This window comes from Salvia hispanica, chromosome 3 (assembly GCF_023119035.1).
Source record: "Salvia hispanica cultivar TCC Black 2014 chromosome 3, UniMelb_Shisp_WGS_1.0, whole genome shotgun sequence".
Classification (NCBI taxonomy): domain Eukaryota; kingdom Viridiplantae; phylum Streptophyta; class Magnoliopsida; order Lamiales; family Lamiaceae; genus Salvia; species Salvia hispanica.
This window is the reverse complement of record NC_062967.1, coordinates 38,240,328-38,254,901: the sequence shown is the minus strand read 5'-3', so window position 1 is coordinate 38,254,901 and position 14,574 is coordinate 38,240,328. Positions and strand designations below refer to the sequence as shown.

The 14,574-nt window shown below is 36.4% G+C and overlaps 2 protein-coding genes across 5 annotated transcripts in view; both read left to right on the top strand.

The window, feature by feature from the left end:
- LOC125212742 (probable 3-hydroxyisobutyrate dehydrogenase-like 3, mitochondrial) overlaps positions 1-1,606 on the top strand; it is a 7,428-nt gene extending 5,822 nt beyond the window's left edge. Inside the window, exon 2 of the mRNA XM_048112985.1 lies at positions 1,341-1,606. The gene's annotated coding sequence lies outside the window, so the exon portion shown is untranslated. The remainder of the gene's footprint in view (positions 1-1,340) is intronic.
- A 4,308-nt stretch (positions 1,607-5,914) lies between these two features.
- LOC125213527 lies at positions 5,915-14,215 on the top strand. Of its 4 annotated transcripts, none has more exons than XM_048114125.1 (14): positions 5,915-7,089; positions 7,306-8,447; positions 8,987-9,114; positions 9,277-9,376; positions 9,456-9,588; positions 9,676-9,739; positions 9,995-10,709; positions 10,930-11,259; positions 11,705-12,406; positions 12,483-12,555; positions 12,635-12,720; positions 12,870-12,989; positions 13,431-13,496; positions 13,781-14,215. In XM_048114125.1, the coding sequence occupies exons 1-14, from the start codon at positions 6,195-6,197 to the stop codon at positions 13,826-13,828; spliced, it is 4,602 nt and encodes a 1,533-aa protein (XP_047970082.1). In that variant the 5' UTR covers positions 5,915-6,194; the 3' UTR covers positions 13,829-14,215. The 4 variants fall into 4 exon arrangements, with proteins under 4 accessions (XP_047970082.1, XP_047970081.1, XP_047970080.1 ...); XM_048114124.1 differs by having other exon boundaries at positions 5,917-8,447; positions 11,705-12,155; positions 12,225-12,406; XM_048114123.1 differs by having other exon boundaries at positions 5,917-8,447; positions 13,784-14,215.
- The last annotated feature ends 359 nt before the right edge of the window (positions 14,216-14,574 follow it).

Sequence of the window (14,574 nt, the reverse complement as noted above, 5' to 3'; positions counted from 1 at the left end):
TTAGTAAATCCTGCTTAGAAGCTAATGAACTATAACCGACTTGAATTAGAATTGAATGAATATAAGAATTTGACAACATACTATCCAATAATAAGTCAAAACCCCCTAGCTATGAAGTGAGTTCTTGTTTCGGAAATTTAGTAGGGAGGCAAGCAATAGGCTAAGCTAACCATTAGCTTAAAGTATTATCATGTTTTTGTTACTATACCATATATGAATGAAGAGAAAAGGGCAGTACCTTGTGATACTACATAGAATCTATGTAAAATTGTTTATTGTTTTAACTTTTAACTTTTCATCTACTTTTATTAATTATTATTATACTCCTATTTACAAGTAATACATAAATTGTTTAGACAATTTAAAAGACTTAACTTTACATGATCTATCTATAATTTAAAAAATTTTCTCCAATAATAAGTGAAGGGTTATTCTATATTTAGCATAGTAATGCTTAAGCACTTTATTGACTTTGAGATATAAATTTATAAGTATAATACTATAATTGACAGTGACACAAATTAAAATGGACTTTTTTTACAGTGCAATACGAGACTTTGACAAAATTTAAACATAAATTACAATTTCTTCCATTGTGACAAAGTTTGAAAGTAAATTATACTTTCTTCTAGTATTAAATAAACATAAAATTAAAAATAAAATTGAATATAATTCGGTTATTGGTTATAACCGACGGTTACCGGTTATATCTGGTAACCGTCGGTTATAACCGACAACCGACTTAGAGCAAGAATGTATAGCCGGTATCGAACTGATAACCATAAATGTCGATAACCGACCGGTTTCGGTTCGGTTCTCGATTAACCGATTAACCAACCGATAACCGACCGGTTTCGGTTCGGTTCTCGATTAACCGATTAACCAAAAACCGTTTACCCATCCCTAGTCATAGCTGAACAATCAGAGTTGTAGACATAATATTAATAGAACATTGTTTATTATATTGAACAAACATGATTAACGATGAAGACACGAACCTTCGAGAGTCCTATGCTAAAACTGATTACGCCGACTATGATCAGCACTCGTCACTCCATCCGCTCAACCTGAGATGAGGATGTGGTGTGTTATATTCTACTTGAATTTTTACGGGGAATTATCAGGTTTTTCCTTTGAGGTGTAAAGATGAGCTCCGGAGCCTTTTGATCACATCATTTTGGTTAAATATTGGTCGCTTCCTCTTTACCTAGTACTTCTCGTTTTGGTGTAAACTCTTGCATGTTTTCTTGGGCACAAAAGCAGAGCTCCTGCTGATATTTTAGGTCAGAGGAAATCTTCGTATTTGTGTTAGGAAGCTTGTTTCACTTTCATGTGTGCAGTCCACTATTTGGCTATTTTGGTGAAATTCTTGAAGCATTTGGAGGATAAGAATCTGACAACATTGTAGAGAGTTAATAGATGGAGTTCTTGGCCAGCAATCCCAAGAAAACATTTTGGAGAGTTAATTAATGGTGTTCTTGCCCTGCAAGCACCACTCAATTTCTTTTTGTCTGATGATGCAATCGCTTTCTAGTTATTGATGTAGTGATGTAAATGTAATGAAATGATAACTCCTTAAATGCTAACTACAACCAAATTATGGCCATGAGTTCTTATACCATCAAGCTAGAGGATTGTTGTCATTCAATTTAATGGTGTCTTAGTTGAAACATAAGTGAGCGTTTATTTAAGGTATCACTAAGAGCAAATAAAAGAGAATAGTTAAACGAAGAGACAAAGCAAATTAAGAGCATCCACAACGGGTGCCTTGGGAAAGAGCATGGCCGTGCCATCAGTGCAGCAACCGCACCTGCTCACGCTTGCGCTTGTGCCGTCAGCACAAATGTGCTCTTAGCTAAGAGCTCCGCTCGCGAGTGGGCTGGACATGTGTGGGCCACGTTGCGAGCTATGTGTGGGCGATGATGCACGCGATTGAGCATCATTCCATTAAAATATTTTTTTTAAATCATAAAAAATAAAAAAAATCTGAAAAAAAAAACCGCTTCCCAAAAATATAGTCCCTCCGTCCCACATAATTTTACCCAGTATTCCATTTTGGGTCGTCTCACATAATTTTACCCATTTCACTTTTACCATTTTTGGTAGTGGCCCCCATATTCCACTAACTCATTCCTACTCACATTTTATTATAAAACTAATACTCTACTACTCCTCCGTCCCGGCTAAGATGACACATTGCTTAGCCGGCACGGGGTTTTAGGAATTATTGGTTAAAGTGTTTAATTAGAGAGAGAAAAAGTGGGTGTAAGTATTACAGTAGAGAGATAAAGAAAGATGGATATTTTAATAGGAGTGAGAAAAAGTGGTTGAGTGTATTAATTGGAGAGAGAAAATTTCTAAAAAAGGAAATGTATCATCTTAGTTGGGACAAACTAAAAAGGAAAACGTGTCATCTTAAGCGGGACGGAGGGAGTACTTTATAAGTAGGACCCACATCCCACCAACTATTTCAACTCACTTTCTATTATATTTCTTAAAACCTGTGCCGAGTCAAAGTGTGTAAAATTATTTGGGACGGAGGGAGTAGTTTTTTTTATGACTTCTTTTAAAAAAAATTTAATTTTTTTTAATCCCTAATCCATCCAAATCATCTATAAATATCTTCATTCATCACTCATTTTTCACATCAAACTATCTCTCACCCATTTTTATATCAAATCATCTCCAAGATCTAGCCAAGCACCTTTTGGCAAAATTCGGCCACGAGTAATAAGTTTTTTCAATTTTAGGATTTTAATTATGCAATTTTAAATTTTTAGGATTTTAATTATTTATTTATTTTTATTTTTTAGGAATTTGTTCGTACTAGTATTTTGAGTTTTTTTAATGCATTTTAATATTGAAAATGTTTTTAGTAATTAAACTGAATAATAGAATAGTAGTACCCATGAATAGTGAAAAAACATGTCTTGGCTAAACCCTAAGAGCACGATTGGCGGGGGCGATCCCCATCCTGTGCTCGTCTCCCCTGCCGGCGTGCTCCCTCGGGTCACGCCGTGCGGGCTAACGAACCCCAACGCGAAATGCGCCAAAAAAAAAAAAAGAACACGATTGGGGGTGTGTTGTGCCTTAGCTAAGAACACAAAATAAAAAATGATTAAAAGTGGAATTGTGCCCACTGCCCACAACTGTGCTCTTATGATATTATTTATCTTAGAGCACGGTTGGAGTAAATTTGTAAAGTATATTTGTGGTGTTCGATTCTCGTTTTTGGAATGAGTCTCTGTGCCCTTTGTTGTTTTTGGAGTTTTTTCTCTTCTTTAAGAATAAATGTAATGTGTTGGTTTTTATGCAAAATAAAAGCTCAAACCATTTCCAAGTGATGAGCAAATTTTACAACCAAAGCAAACTATAAACTAATATGGTGAAACTAAAAAACTAAATTTATATAATACAAGCAACAAGCTGCCTCGAAACATATAAATACACACAACACACCTCCAAGCGATTTGACACCCGAAAAACCACCATGTACTAGTGTTATATTTACTCCTATTAACTATTGAAAAATTTTCAAAGAACTAAAACTAATTGTTTTATTTATCTACTTTGTCACAAGGCAGATAAAACGAATTATGAGTGTTGTTTATAGAGTGCAACGTGTTGGAATATTTGTTAATTTATTCCTCGGACTCTTATTTTCACACAGACAACATTGCTTCACTGATTCCCTCAAACACTTTTTGTGGATTAAATCTATTTAAAACCAAATAATTGGCATTAGCAAGAATTTTGTATTCTTCCGACAGTTGCATGTCTTGATTCATGTACGTGTCACTGACTTCACACATAACTAGGAAAGTAATGCGATGCATCTAAATTCTAAATCATTTTTTATTATATTCAAAAGTAATTTTGTTTTATGGTTTCTAAGTTCAATGAACACGTGTACATATCACGAAGCTAGAGGGTGTTGTTACAATTTAAAGGTTTCAATTACTACAAGTTAAAAGTTAAAACATATCAATGAGCATTATCATCTTCCGTTCTAGTGTATAAAGTTCATATTTTTATGAAATTATCTCTAAAAGTCAGTGAAATTTATACAAGTATGACCTGTTTAGACCCACGTTAAATTTTAACTAGTAAGAATATGTAGATTATCTCATTATAAAAAAAATGGTAGTCGACTTTTCTTAACGATTTGACATACATAATACATGTTCGAGTTACACTGATTATTTCTTCTAATTATTTAGAGTTTTGTACTTGAAATAATACTACTATCTTTATAATCCATAGAGTATTGTACGTAGTAGTATGTACTATGGAGTAGTTATCTTTGAATTAATAGTCCATTAGTTTTATCATGAAATTACTAGTATCTCTTTTCAGTATTTAATTGTACGATGACTTGTTTTGTAGCACATTGTCGATAACCTTATTGAATTATTAGATATACTAATGAATAATAGTGTACTATTGATACTTGAGGTCCCCTTTTGCGAAAAAAAGAAACGAAAGACTTAATGACATTTTGTCAACACGAACATAATTAAAAGTGCTTTGAATCAATATCACCACAAGAATATAGCTTATTAAATTGTTACTTTAACAATAATGTAAAGTGACATTCAAAGGATTTGGTACATGCTATTATATCGATAGATCACTCGTAATTGTTTCTCCAATTGATAATAATACGAACAATAGTCGACTATATAGGTAACCTAGAGCAGGTGACAACGCCCACACTCGATACCCTATTAAATTTACACCTATCATTTTGCATTTGTAAATTAAATCTAGTATAGTTCACATTATAAAATTGAGGCGTCACAATATTCTAACATTCGAAATTTCTAATAGTAAAAGGGAATGTCATTCATATATATTCCACATGCGATTAAAAAAATATCATACGCAATTTGTAATATAGTGGTCTTTAGTTTAGACTTTAGACTATTTTAAGTGTGACTAAAACTCACGTGAGCTCATCACGTGCGCAAAAGTTACCAACATATTAGTTATTAAAAAAGTTATTAAATATATGTTTACTATGGTGATTTTATAGCTCCCACTAAAGACCTGCTATTTAAGCTGAAATAATCCAGATCGTTGAAATGTGTATTTTTATCAAATTGTATTTATTTATCTTCTATATAAAACTGGCCACTAAATATAGGGTTGGCCTTGCTATATAAAACCATGAAATTTAACACTATATTTATTACTTTATCCCATAATAAATATCATAAACTTTTCAATTAATGTCATTATCACTCTTAAATAAAATTGAGCAAAATCATTAATACGTTTATCCCATAATTAATATCATAAACATCCCAATCAATATCAATATCACCCTAAATTAATTCGCCCACATATACGTACCTAAATTTCTTCTATATTAAATTATATTTATTCACTAAAACTAATCTCATTTACATATGAAACGAATTTTAATTAACATTAATAAAATGAGAGAAAGAAAGAGGAGAAAAACAGATAAAATAAAAGAGTAAATAGAAAAATTGACTATAAAGTTTCTATAAAATTATTTTTAGTAGATTCAGAAAATGTTTTATTTCTCATATAGTATTATTTTGGGATAAGATCTGTTAATTTTAGTCATACTACAAAATCTTGGACGTGACATATAAAATTGCTACTCGTTTAAATGGAAATATATCATAATTATGCTTTAGTTACGGGAATTATTATAATAGTGAATTTTTACATAATTAGTCATACATCAAATAAAAATACAATCTGACATTTGATTTAAATGAATCGAATAATTGTTGGGTACGCTTTGGCATGAGTAATTTCTCTCCAGTTCCGCCCCTGCAGTTCCATGTAGTCGTAACTAAACTGCTAAACGCGAAAGCAGGAGGGAAAATATGAGCTAATTCTCTAATAAAAGAAACCGGCTAATTTGCTTTTCCTGCATGATGACAGAGCAAACCACAGCAGCGAATTACGCTACTACGATATCGCGACGTAGAATAGTGAGATATCGATGCAATCTAGGTGAATTATTACTGGTACTGGCTACGAACGCCATCGCGATTACTGCTGTTACGTAGTGCATTTAATTATTGACCGATTATGTGAGTCAGGTCTAATGGTGAGTTAATCACTTGTCTTTTTGCTTTCCCATGGTGCAAGTTTGCGTCTTTTTGGGTTTTGGGACTAGGGTTTTTGTGTTTCTTGCTTAGGAGTGGAGAATTATGGAGGTGTCGGTGGGCGGTGGTGGTGATGAGGGGTTGAAGTGTGTGAAAGTTAGTGCGGGAGGTATGTGGAGGTGTAATCTGTTGGCTATGCGAGGGGAGGTTTTGTGTGAGAAGCACTGTGTTTCTGCTCATAGGAGATTGAGGGGTGGTGAAGAGGGTGGAGGGGATTCTGGTGGTGGGAATTCTAATGTTGATTTTGGTGCTCAGAAGCGGAATTCTGATGTTTTGCCTGTTGATGGAAGTGAGATTTTGGTGATTTTTGGAGAAAGTGGTGTGAGGAAGAGAGGGAGACCGAAAAGCTTGGAGAATGAGGAGGTCAAGGAGGTTGTAGAAGGCAATGGTAAGGGTTCGAAGAATAGGAAGAAAGTTGGTGTACAGAGTGAAGATCAGGCAATGCGGGAGGATCTGCGAAGTGGTGGTGAGGTTCTTGGTATGAATAGTGGGGATGATGAGGAAATAGGTGTTTTGGCCGATAATGAAAGTGGTATCAAGATGGATTTTGGAGAAGATGGAGTAAGTGGTGGGAGGAAGAAAGGGAGAGCAAAATGCTTGAAGAAAGAGGGGGTAACGAAGGTCGTGGAAGGCAGTGGTGGTAGATTTAGGAGTGGGAAGATGGGAAGGCCGAAGGGTTCAAAGAATAGGAAGAAAATTAGTGTGGAGAATGAAGCTGAGGCAATGCAGGGGGACCCACAAGGAGGTGGGGAGAGTCCTAGTATGAATAATGGGGATGTATTTTCGAGCAAGGGAATCAAGATGGTTTCTGGAGAAAATGGAGTAAGTGGTGCGAAGAAGAAAATGGGAAGGCCGAAGGGCTCGAAGAACAGGAAAAAAATTGGTGTAAAGAATGAAGCTGAAGCTGGTGGGGAGATTCTTAGTATCGATAATGGGGATGGTGCTGTTAGTGGAGCAGGAAAAGTGGTTGATGTATTTTCGAGCAAGGGAATCAAGATTGGTTTTGGAGAAAATGGAGTAAGTGGTGCGAAGAAGAAAATGGGAAGGCCGAAGGGCTCGAAGAACAAGAAAAAAAATGGTGTAAAGAATGAAGCTGAGGCATTGCGGGTGGATCCGTTAGGTGGTGGGGAGATTCTTAGTATCGAGAATGGGGATGGTGCTGTTAGTGGAGCAGGAAAAGTGGTTGATGTATTTTCGAGCAAGGAAATCAAGATGGTTTTTGGAGAAAATGGAGTAAGTGGTGTGAAGAAGAAAATGGGAAGGCCGAAGGGTTCAAAAAATAAGAAGAAAATTGGTGTGAAGAATGAAGCTGAGGCAATGCGGGTGGATCCTCGAGGTGGTGGGGAGGATCTTAGTATGAATAATGGGGATGGCGCTGTTAGTGGAGCAAGCCAAGTGGTTTCTACTGCTGATGTGTTTTCGAGCAAGGAAATCAAGATGGTTTTTGGAGAAATTGGAGTAAGTGGCGTGAGGAAGAGAGGGAGATCAAAAAGCTTGAAGAATGAGGAGGTAGAGAAGGTCGTAGAAGGCAATGGTGGATTTGGGAGTGAGAAGAGGGGAAGGCCAAAGAGTTCAAAGAATGGGAAGAAAATTTGCGTGAAGAATAATGCTGAGGATGGTGATGTTGATGGAACAGGACAAGTAGATTTGAATGAAAATCTAACTATGAACATGTATGAGGAAATGTGTCAGAAGTTTATTGGTTTGAGAATTGGAGGGTGTATATCTGGAAAGGACAACGAAGAGAGGCAGCTAGAGGTCCTGAAGAACACAAATGAAGTTGCTATGGTTAATGATAATCACGAGACATTGGTACACTTCAGTGAAGGTGATAATGCATCTCATGGCAACACTGGCACGGATGATGCCCCTGTGCTAAAGGTTCGACGAATGGGAAGGCCAAAAGGGTCTAAGAATAAGAAGAAAGCAGTCAACCAGACTAAAAAGATTGTTCATATCAGAGGTCATGTTTCTCGTCGCAATCCTTCCATTAGTGCTGCTCTGATGCAGAAAGTTCACAGGAAAGGAAGGCCAAAGGGTTTGAAGAATAAAAAAAAATCAATCTTGATTGAAAAGAGTGATGACATTGGCGAGGATGTTTCTTGTGTTAAGTCGGGGCTTATTCCTGCTCCCTCACCGATACAACGTCATATGGAAAAACCAAAGTGTTCAAAGAATAAAAAGAAAAAAACATTAGCAAGACCACAGAACAAGGAACCATGCAATCTTGCAAGCATGGGAAAGAAAAAACCTGATCATATTGCAAGAAGGAGCAAGTCATCAGCTTTGGGGATGCCGGTGAGTTTTTTCATCTATTCTAGCATATCTAATTATTATGAGAGGGTTAGTTGTCAACTTGCTGAGTAACTGACGTAATTTCACTAATCCAAGTTAAGGAGCAATTACCAACTTTTCTCATAACCTTTTTGACCACATTAAAAGATTAATTTGAAACGCTGACATATGTTGTGACTGCCCTTAGGTACTCCCAACATTTTTGGCAAGAATTCTGATTTTACAAATATTCCAACTTAACAGAAAGTATTAATTAGTTTTTCTGAATAGGGTCTGTGAAAATAATTTACCATGATGACGTCATAGAAGCTTTTGACGACACCGTTGTTATTTTGCAATTAAATTGTATGGCTCTGTAGGCTAATGCTACATATCCTGCAGAGTACCATAACGACCCTGGTAAAAGTTCGTCTGCAGACTGCTTCTAATAAGCAATAACATGCTGTGTTGGATGTGTGATTTCGATTATTGGAAATAATATAGGCTTATTTATTTTCTACCTTAGTTTTTTGTCAAAAATACTTGGTGACATTTTGTTGCAGGATGACCCTGAAAGAAGGGAACAACTTAGGTTTATGTGCCACCAGTGCTTGGAGAGTAGCAGAGTTGGGCTCATCATCTGCTCAAAGTGCACTAAGAAGAGCTACTGCTACAAGTGCATTGCAAAGTGGTAAATAAAGCTGCTACACTTACTTCAAAAACATTAACTGCAACTACACTTATCTCCAGTTTATTCCTCAAGCCGTGACATGTGTTTACCAATAATATCGTGAATCATTGGTTTGTTCAGCACGAATTATTTCCTAAGATGCTAAATCTCATAAAACTATAGGTATCCTGAAAGAACAAAAAAAGAAGTTGAGAAATTATGCCCTTATTGCTGTGGGAACTGTAATTGCAAAGCTTGCCTTCAAGAAAATGTTCTTATCAAGGTATACATCCCAAGTTTGTTGCATTCTTGTAGTCCAACCTATATCATAAATTTACACATTTGACATTATATGCTCTCAGTGCTCCCCAAAAGAAGCTGATAAGAATATTAGATTACAAAGATCTATGTACCTGCTACTCAACATTCTGCCCCTACTTAGGAGTATACAACTGGAGCAGAAGGAAGAGCTCATTGTTGAAACCAGCACACGTGGTACTCAGCATTAAGAAAAACAATTTCCTTTGTTTTTTAAATTTTTTGTTTAACGGTTGATAAGTCATTTTTCTTCTGTTATTTAAGGTGTGCCGGTGAATGAAGAAGATGTGCCAATAGCAGTTTTTGAAGAAGATGACCGGGTATACTGGTATGTTTGGTTGTTGTGTATTTTGCCTGGAAACTTACATTCTTGGTTTGATATTTGTCTGCCTAGTAGCTATGCTTTCATGAGTCCAAAACTAACTTTTTCACATCAACACCTTTAGTGGGATTTGTATTTTTCTTGTTTTTATGCTAGCTATATATTGGATGTTTTACAAAATACTGGAGGATGTTTCTCCAATTTAATTTTTAATTCTGTTGTCACCAAACATTAACAACTGTGGTGCTACTTGCTAAACAGTGACAATTGCAAGTTATCCATCGTCAATTTTCACAGAAGCTGCCCTAATCTGGCTTGTTCCTATGATATCTGTCTTGATTGCTGCTCTGAACTCAGAAGAGGTCTTCAACCAGGGGAAGATGCTGCGAAATCTACTGGCAGTTCCAAAACAAGTTTAGATAGGAGAATTTTTGTGGATGATAAAAACGTGGAGGCTGCTTCAGCAAATGGTCCTGACTTGCACTCTGGTTTCCCTAAATGGGAATCTAAGAATGGCAGGAGCATACCATGTCCTCCGAAAGAGCTTGGTGGTTGTGGAACTGAGGATTTAGTACTGAAACGCATTTTTGATGCTGATTGGGTGGAGAAATTAATTGCTAGTGCTGAGAAATTTTCTTCTAGTTACCAATTACCAAGTATAGAGTTTTCCCAGAAATGTTCGTTGTGCTTTTCACAAGATGTTAATGACTTTCCTGAAGTAAGACAGGCATCATTGAGGGAGAATAGTCAAGATAACTTTCTATACTGCCCTAGTGCTATCAATCTCCATTGTGATTTCGAACATTTTCAAATGCACTGGAGGAAAGGCGAACCTGTCATTGTTAGAAACACGCTCTCAAGAGCTTCTGGTCTTAGTTGGGAGCCTAAGGTTATGCTGCGGGCTTTCAGAAGTGCAAGCAAAAAATTGAATCAAGACACCTCTGTGAAGGCTATTGATTGCTTGGATTGGTGTGAGGTATTTGGTTGCCTTATTGGTTGATATTCTGACTCGTAGAGTTAGTTTCTTTATCACGTGAAATTTCCTTATCACCATGTTCCCAATGTTGCCATATCTGTTCATTCTGTATGTTATGCAGGGCATTTTTAGAAAATAATTATTTATAACACGTTTAAAGTAGTTTTGTCATTTGAGATTAGACTAGAGCTACATTATTCACCAGTTTTCTTAATTACAGGTTGAAATCAAAATTCGCCAGTTTTTCAAAGGTTACTTAGAAGGGCGTCGACATCAAAATGGGTGGCCTGAGATGTTGAAATTAAAGGATTGGCCACCTTCAAATACTTTTGAAGAATGTTTACCTAGACATGGCTCTGAGTTTATGGCCATGCTTCCCTTCAGTGATTACGCCCATCCTAGATCAGGTCTATTAAATCTTGCAACAAAACTTCCTGATGGTGCCTTAAAGCCAGACTTGGGACCAAAAAGCTATATTGCCTATGGATATCCGGAAGAACTCGGAAAAGGCGATTCGGTTGCCAAACTGCACTGTGATGTTTCTGATGCGGTATGCTTACACAAAAATCCCGTCTCCTATTCAATATATTGCATTAAGTGGCTGATAAATCTTTGACTGTTATTCTCAACATTTTGATGATTGTAACTTAAACTAAACAATCATGTGCACGGTGCACCTCCTGTTTCGGAAAGTCATTCTTTGTTATCTTGTCAAATTATACAAGTTAGATAATAGAGACTCAGCCACAGCTCTCAATGATCGAACTCCTAGCTTGTGTCTTTTTGTTGCCATTCTCAGCCTTGTTTGGAATAACCAAACATATTGTTTATTACTTATGCTTGCCAGTCAGGTCGCTTCAAGTTTTAGGACTTGGTTCTCGTTCTTTTTTACTTCTTCACGCTAGGTTATTTTATACTCCGATCCATGGTTCCTTTTCCGAATATATGCCAGAAAAAAATTACTGCTCTTGTTCTAATATGAGGATCTGAATCAGGTGAATATATTGACTCACGCAACTGAGGTGAGGCACACCTCATGGGAAAGAAGAAAGATTGATGAAATAAGGAGGGGATCTAAATTCGAAGATTTAGACAAGTTTAGTGAACAGGCCTGCACAGAAAGAACTGGAACTATATTACCTGAATCGCTTCAGAATGGCAGAAATCCGGAGGATCATACATGCAATGGGAACTCTTTGCCGCTGGAAAATCAAATTGATAAAAAAGCAACAGTTCAGATTAGTGACCTTCATGAGGACACATCGATAGAATTCAGTTTTGAGCCCTTTCCTTCATATGATCATCTGGATACTGGAAACAGAAGTACCAACCATGACATAGACAGAACCTCCAAAGTGGCGGCAGAAAGTTTTGACAGTACTTTTGACCGTATTGCAGATAGTTGCAATGATCTGGATCTGTCCAATTGCTCGGAGATCACAGTCGGTGGGTGTAATGAGGCTACTAATACAGATATTGTAGCTGATAATTTAACCCTGGATAATGATACCTCAGTTCAAACGAGAATAGAACCTGACACTCGCGACAGTCATCTTAAAAGTGGCAAAGCCTCCACAGATGTTGCACACGGTGCTGCAGTTTGGGACATCTTTCGTCGGCAGGATGTGCCCATGTTAACTGAATACTTGCTGAAGCATCAAAAAGAATTTTTCCATAACGACAATTCTGTTAATTTTGTGAGTGCTTACCCTGTTATTCCTAATATTTGACCAAAAATCCTCGGTTTTAACTTGGGTTTTACTTTTGATATAGGTTGTGCATCCAATCCATGACCAGATCTTTTATTTGGATGAGAAGCATAAAAGACAACTGAAGGAGGAGTTCAGTAAGATTTCCGTGCATTTCTCCTTAATTCATTTTACAAGCCATAAACTTGTATGTAACTCATACTGCCTTTTCACTAGGTATTGAACCATGGACATTTGAGCAACATCTCGGTGAGGCCGTGTTCATTCCTGCGGGATGCCCCCATCAAGTGAGAAACAGACAGGTAGATGTTGTATTATGTTTTAAATAATTTATATTTTCAATTTTTTATCTGAAATTGATCAAGAATTAATTAGTTCTACTGATGTTCCTTTTATTATGTTTCATTGTTTTATGCATCTTTTGAATGTTCTGCTCTCTTTTTTTCATCAGTCCTGCACGAAACTTGCTCTAGACTTCGTATCTCCAGAGAATGTTCATGAATGCATCCGACTGACACAGGAATTCCGGTTGCTTCCTCAGCGTCATAAATATAAGCAAGATATATTAGAGGTACGTGCTACTTCATTTGATCTGCATTACTTGAAATCCTGTATTGTAACAAAGATCTCAAAACTTGTTATTCCATAGTAATGTCAGCTTTGTTATCCCCCATTTTGTGAACTAATTTTTTCAATAGGTTTCCTATGTTCCTGTGCAATGAGTAATCCTATCCAATATTTACACGTGGGTGAAATAGTAGCAATTTTCTAGCATTCAAATTGTCAGTTTGAGATTCACCAGCGGCATTGGCGTTGCTTTGTTACATGTGGTCAATCTGGCAGTCCAGTTTGAGGAAAAATATATTTGACTTTGTTTACTATTAGAGGGGAGTTTCAGTCAAGTTGAAAGTACTTAAGTTAATGATACAACTTGACATTTTATGATTAAATTTTAAGAACCAGATTTCTTTAAGGGTATATGCTGTATCAATAAGCTTTTATGTGTTTACAGGCTAAGAAGCTGGCTGTATATGCTGCAGATGCTGCCATTAAAGACGTTGCAAATTTAATGTCAAAGGTTAAATATGGTTTCTTCTAGTTGTCCTTCCATTATCATCTCTCTCGTATATTTCTTGTTGCTGGACTCGTTGGTATATGCTGCGGACTTTGGTGATTTATTTGCTTAGTTTACTATCTGGATTTGATTTGCTTACGAAAAACGAACTGTTAAACTCTCAAGTCTTTACTGTTCATTCTCATGGCATCAATTTGTCAATGCTCATTTCCGTGGATATGTCTTTCTGCTCCTCCTCGCCTTCATTCTGTTTAGCTGCTAGTTGTTCATTTTCATTGTTTCTCTAGCAGACCAGAAAAAAATCGAAGCTAGCTGATGTAGAGAACTCCAGCTGAATGGTTGAACTCTTCGACATTGTAGCAGCACAGATCGTATTCAGCTATTGATGCAATCAACTGACCCTTTGAGGCGAGTTACCGTCTGTTCTATGCCAGAAGCTACCATATCTTAATGTAAAGTGGGGAGGAGTTACTAACTAATGTAGTGTGACCATTATCGTCACATTTATTTTCTTTTCGTTAGTTAGTCGTTTGAGAGTCCTATATATAATTCCCTCGAGGATCGAGAGAGTGATATATAAGGAATGTAATGTACCGTAGTAGCCACAAAAAACCTTGTTTGTTTTAGTAGGGGCTTAGATTTAGCTCCAATGTAACCATGAATGGCAAGAAAAGGACTAATGTTGGTTGTTGAATCAAATAAATGCCAATTTATTGTTGAAATAGAAACAAAAATACATAATGTAACAATGTGTGCATGAGTTGTGTAGATCCTGTTCGTTTTTATGTCGTTCTTTTCCCTTTTTTCTAAATTTTAAAGTTAGAACGTGCGTATTATGTGTATGTTGTCTTTTAAGTTATGTTTACAGCGGAGTAAAGCTTAAACACTAATAACTAAATCATTATCTTTTTGAAGGGTTTACGTACTATGTTAGTAGAGATGTGTTTAGTACGTGTGTAACAATGTAATACATAAAAACAAAGATAAAGTTGTTATTTAACCGTAAATAAACTAAGTTGTTGGTTGTAATCAGGAAAAGAACGGTAAGTACCAATGTAACCTCGATTTAGATTCGGGGATG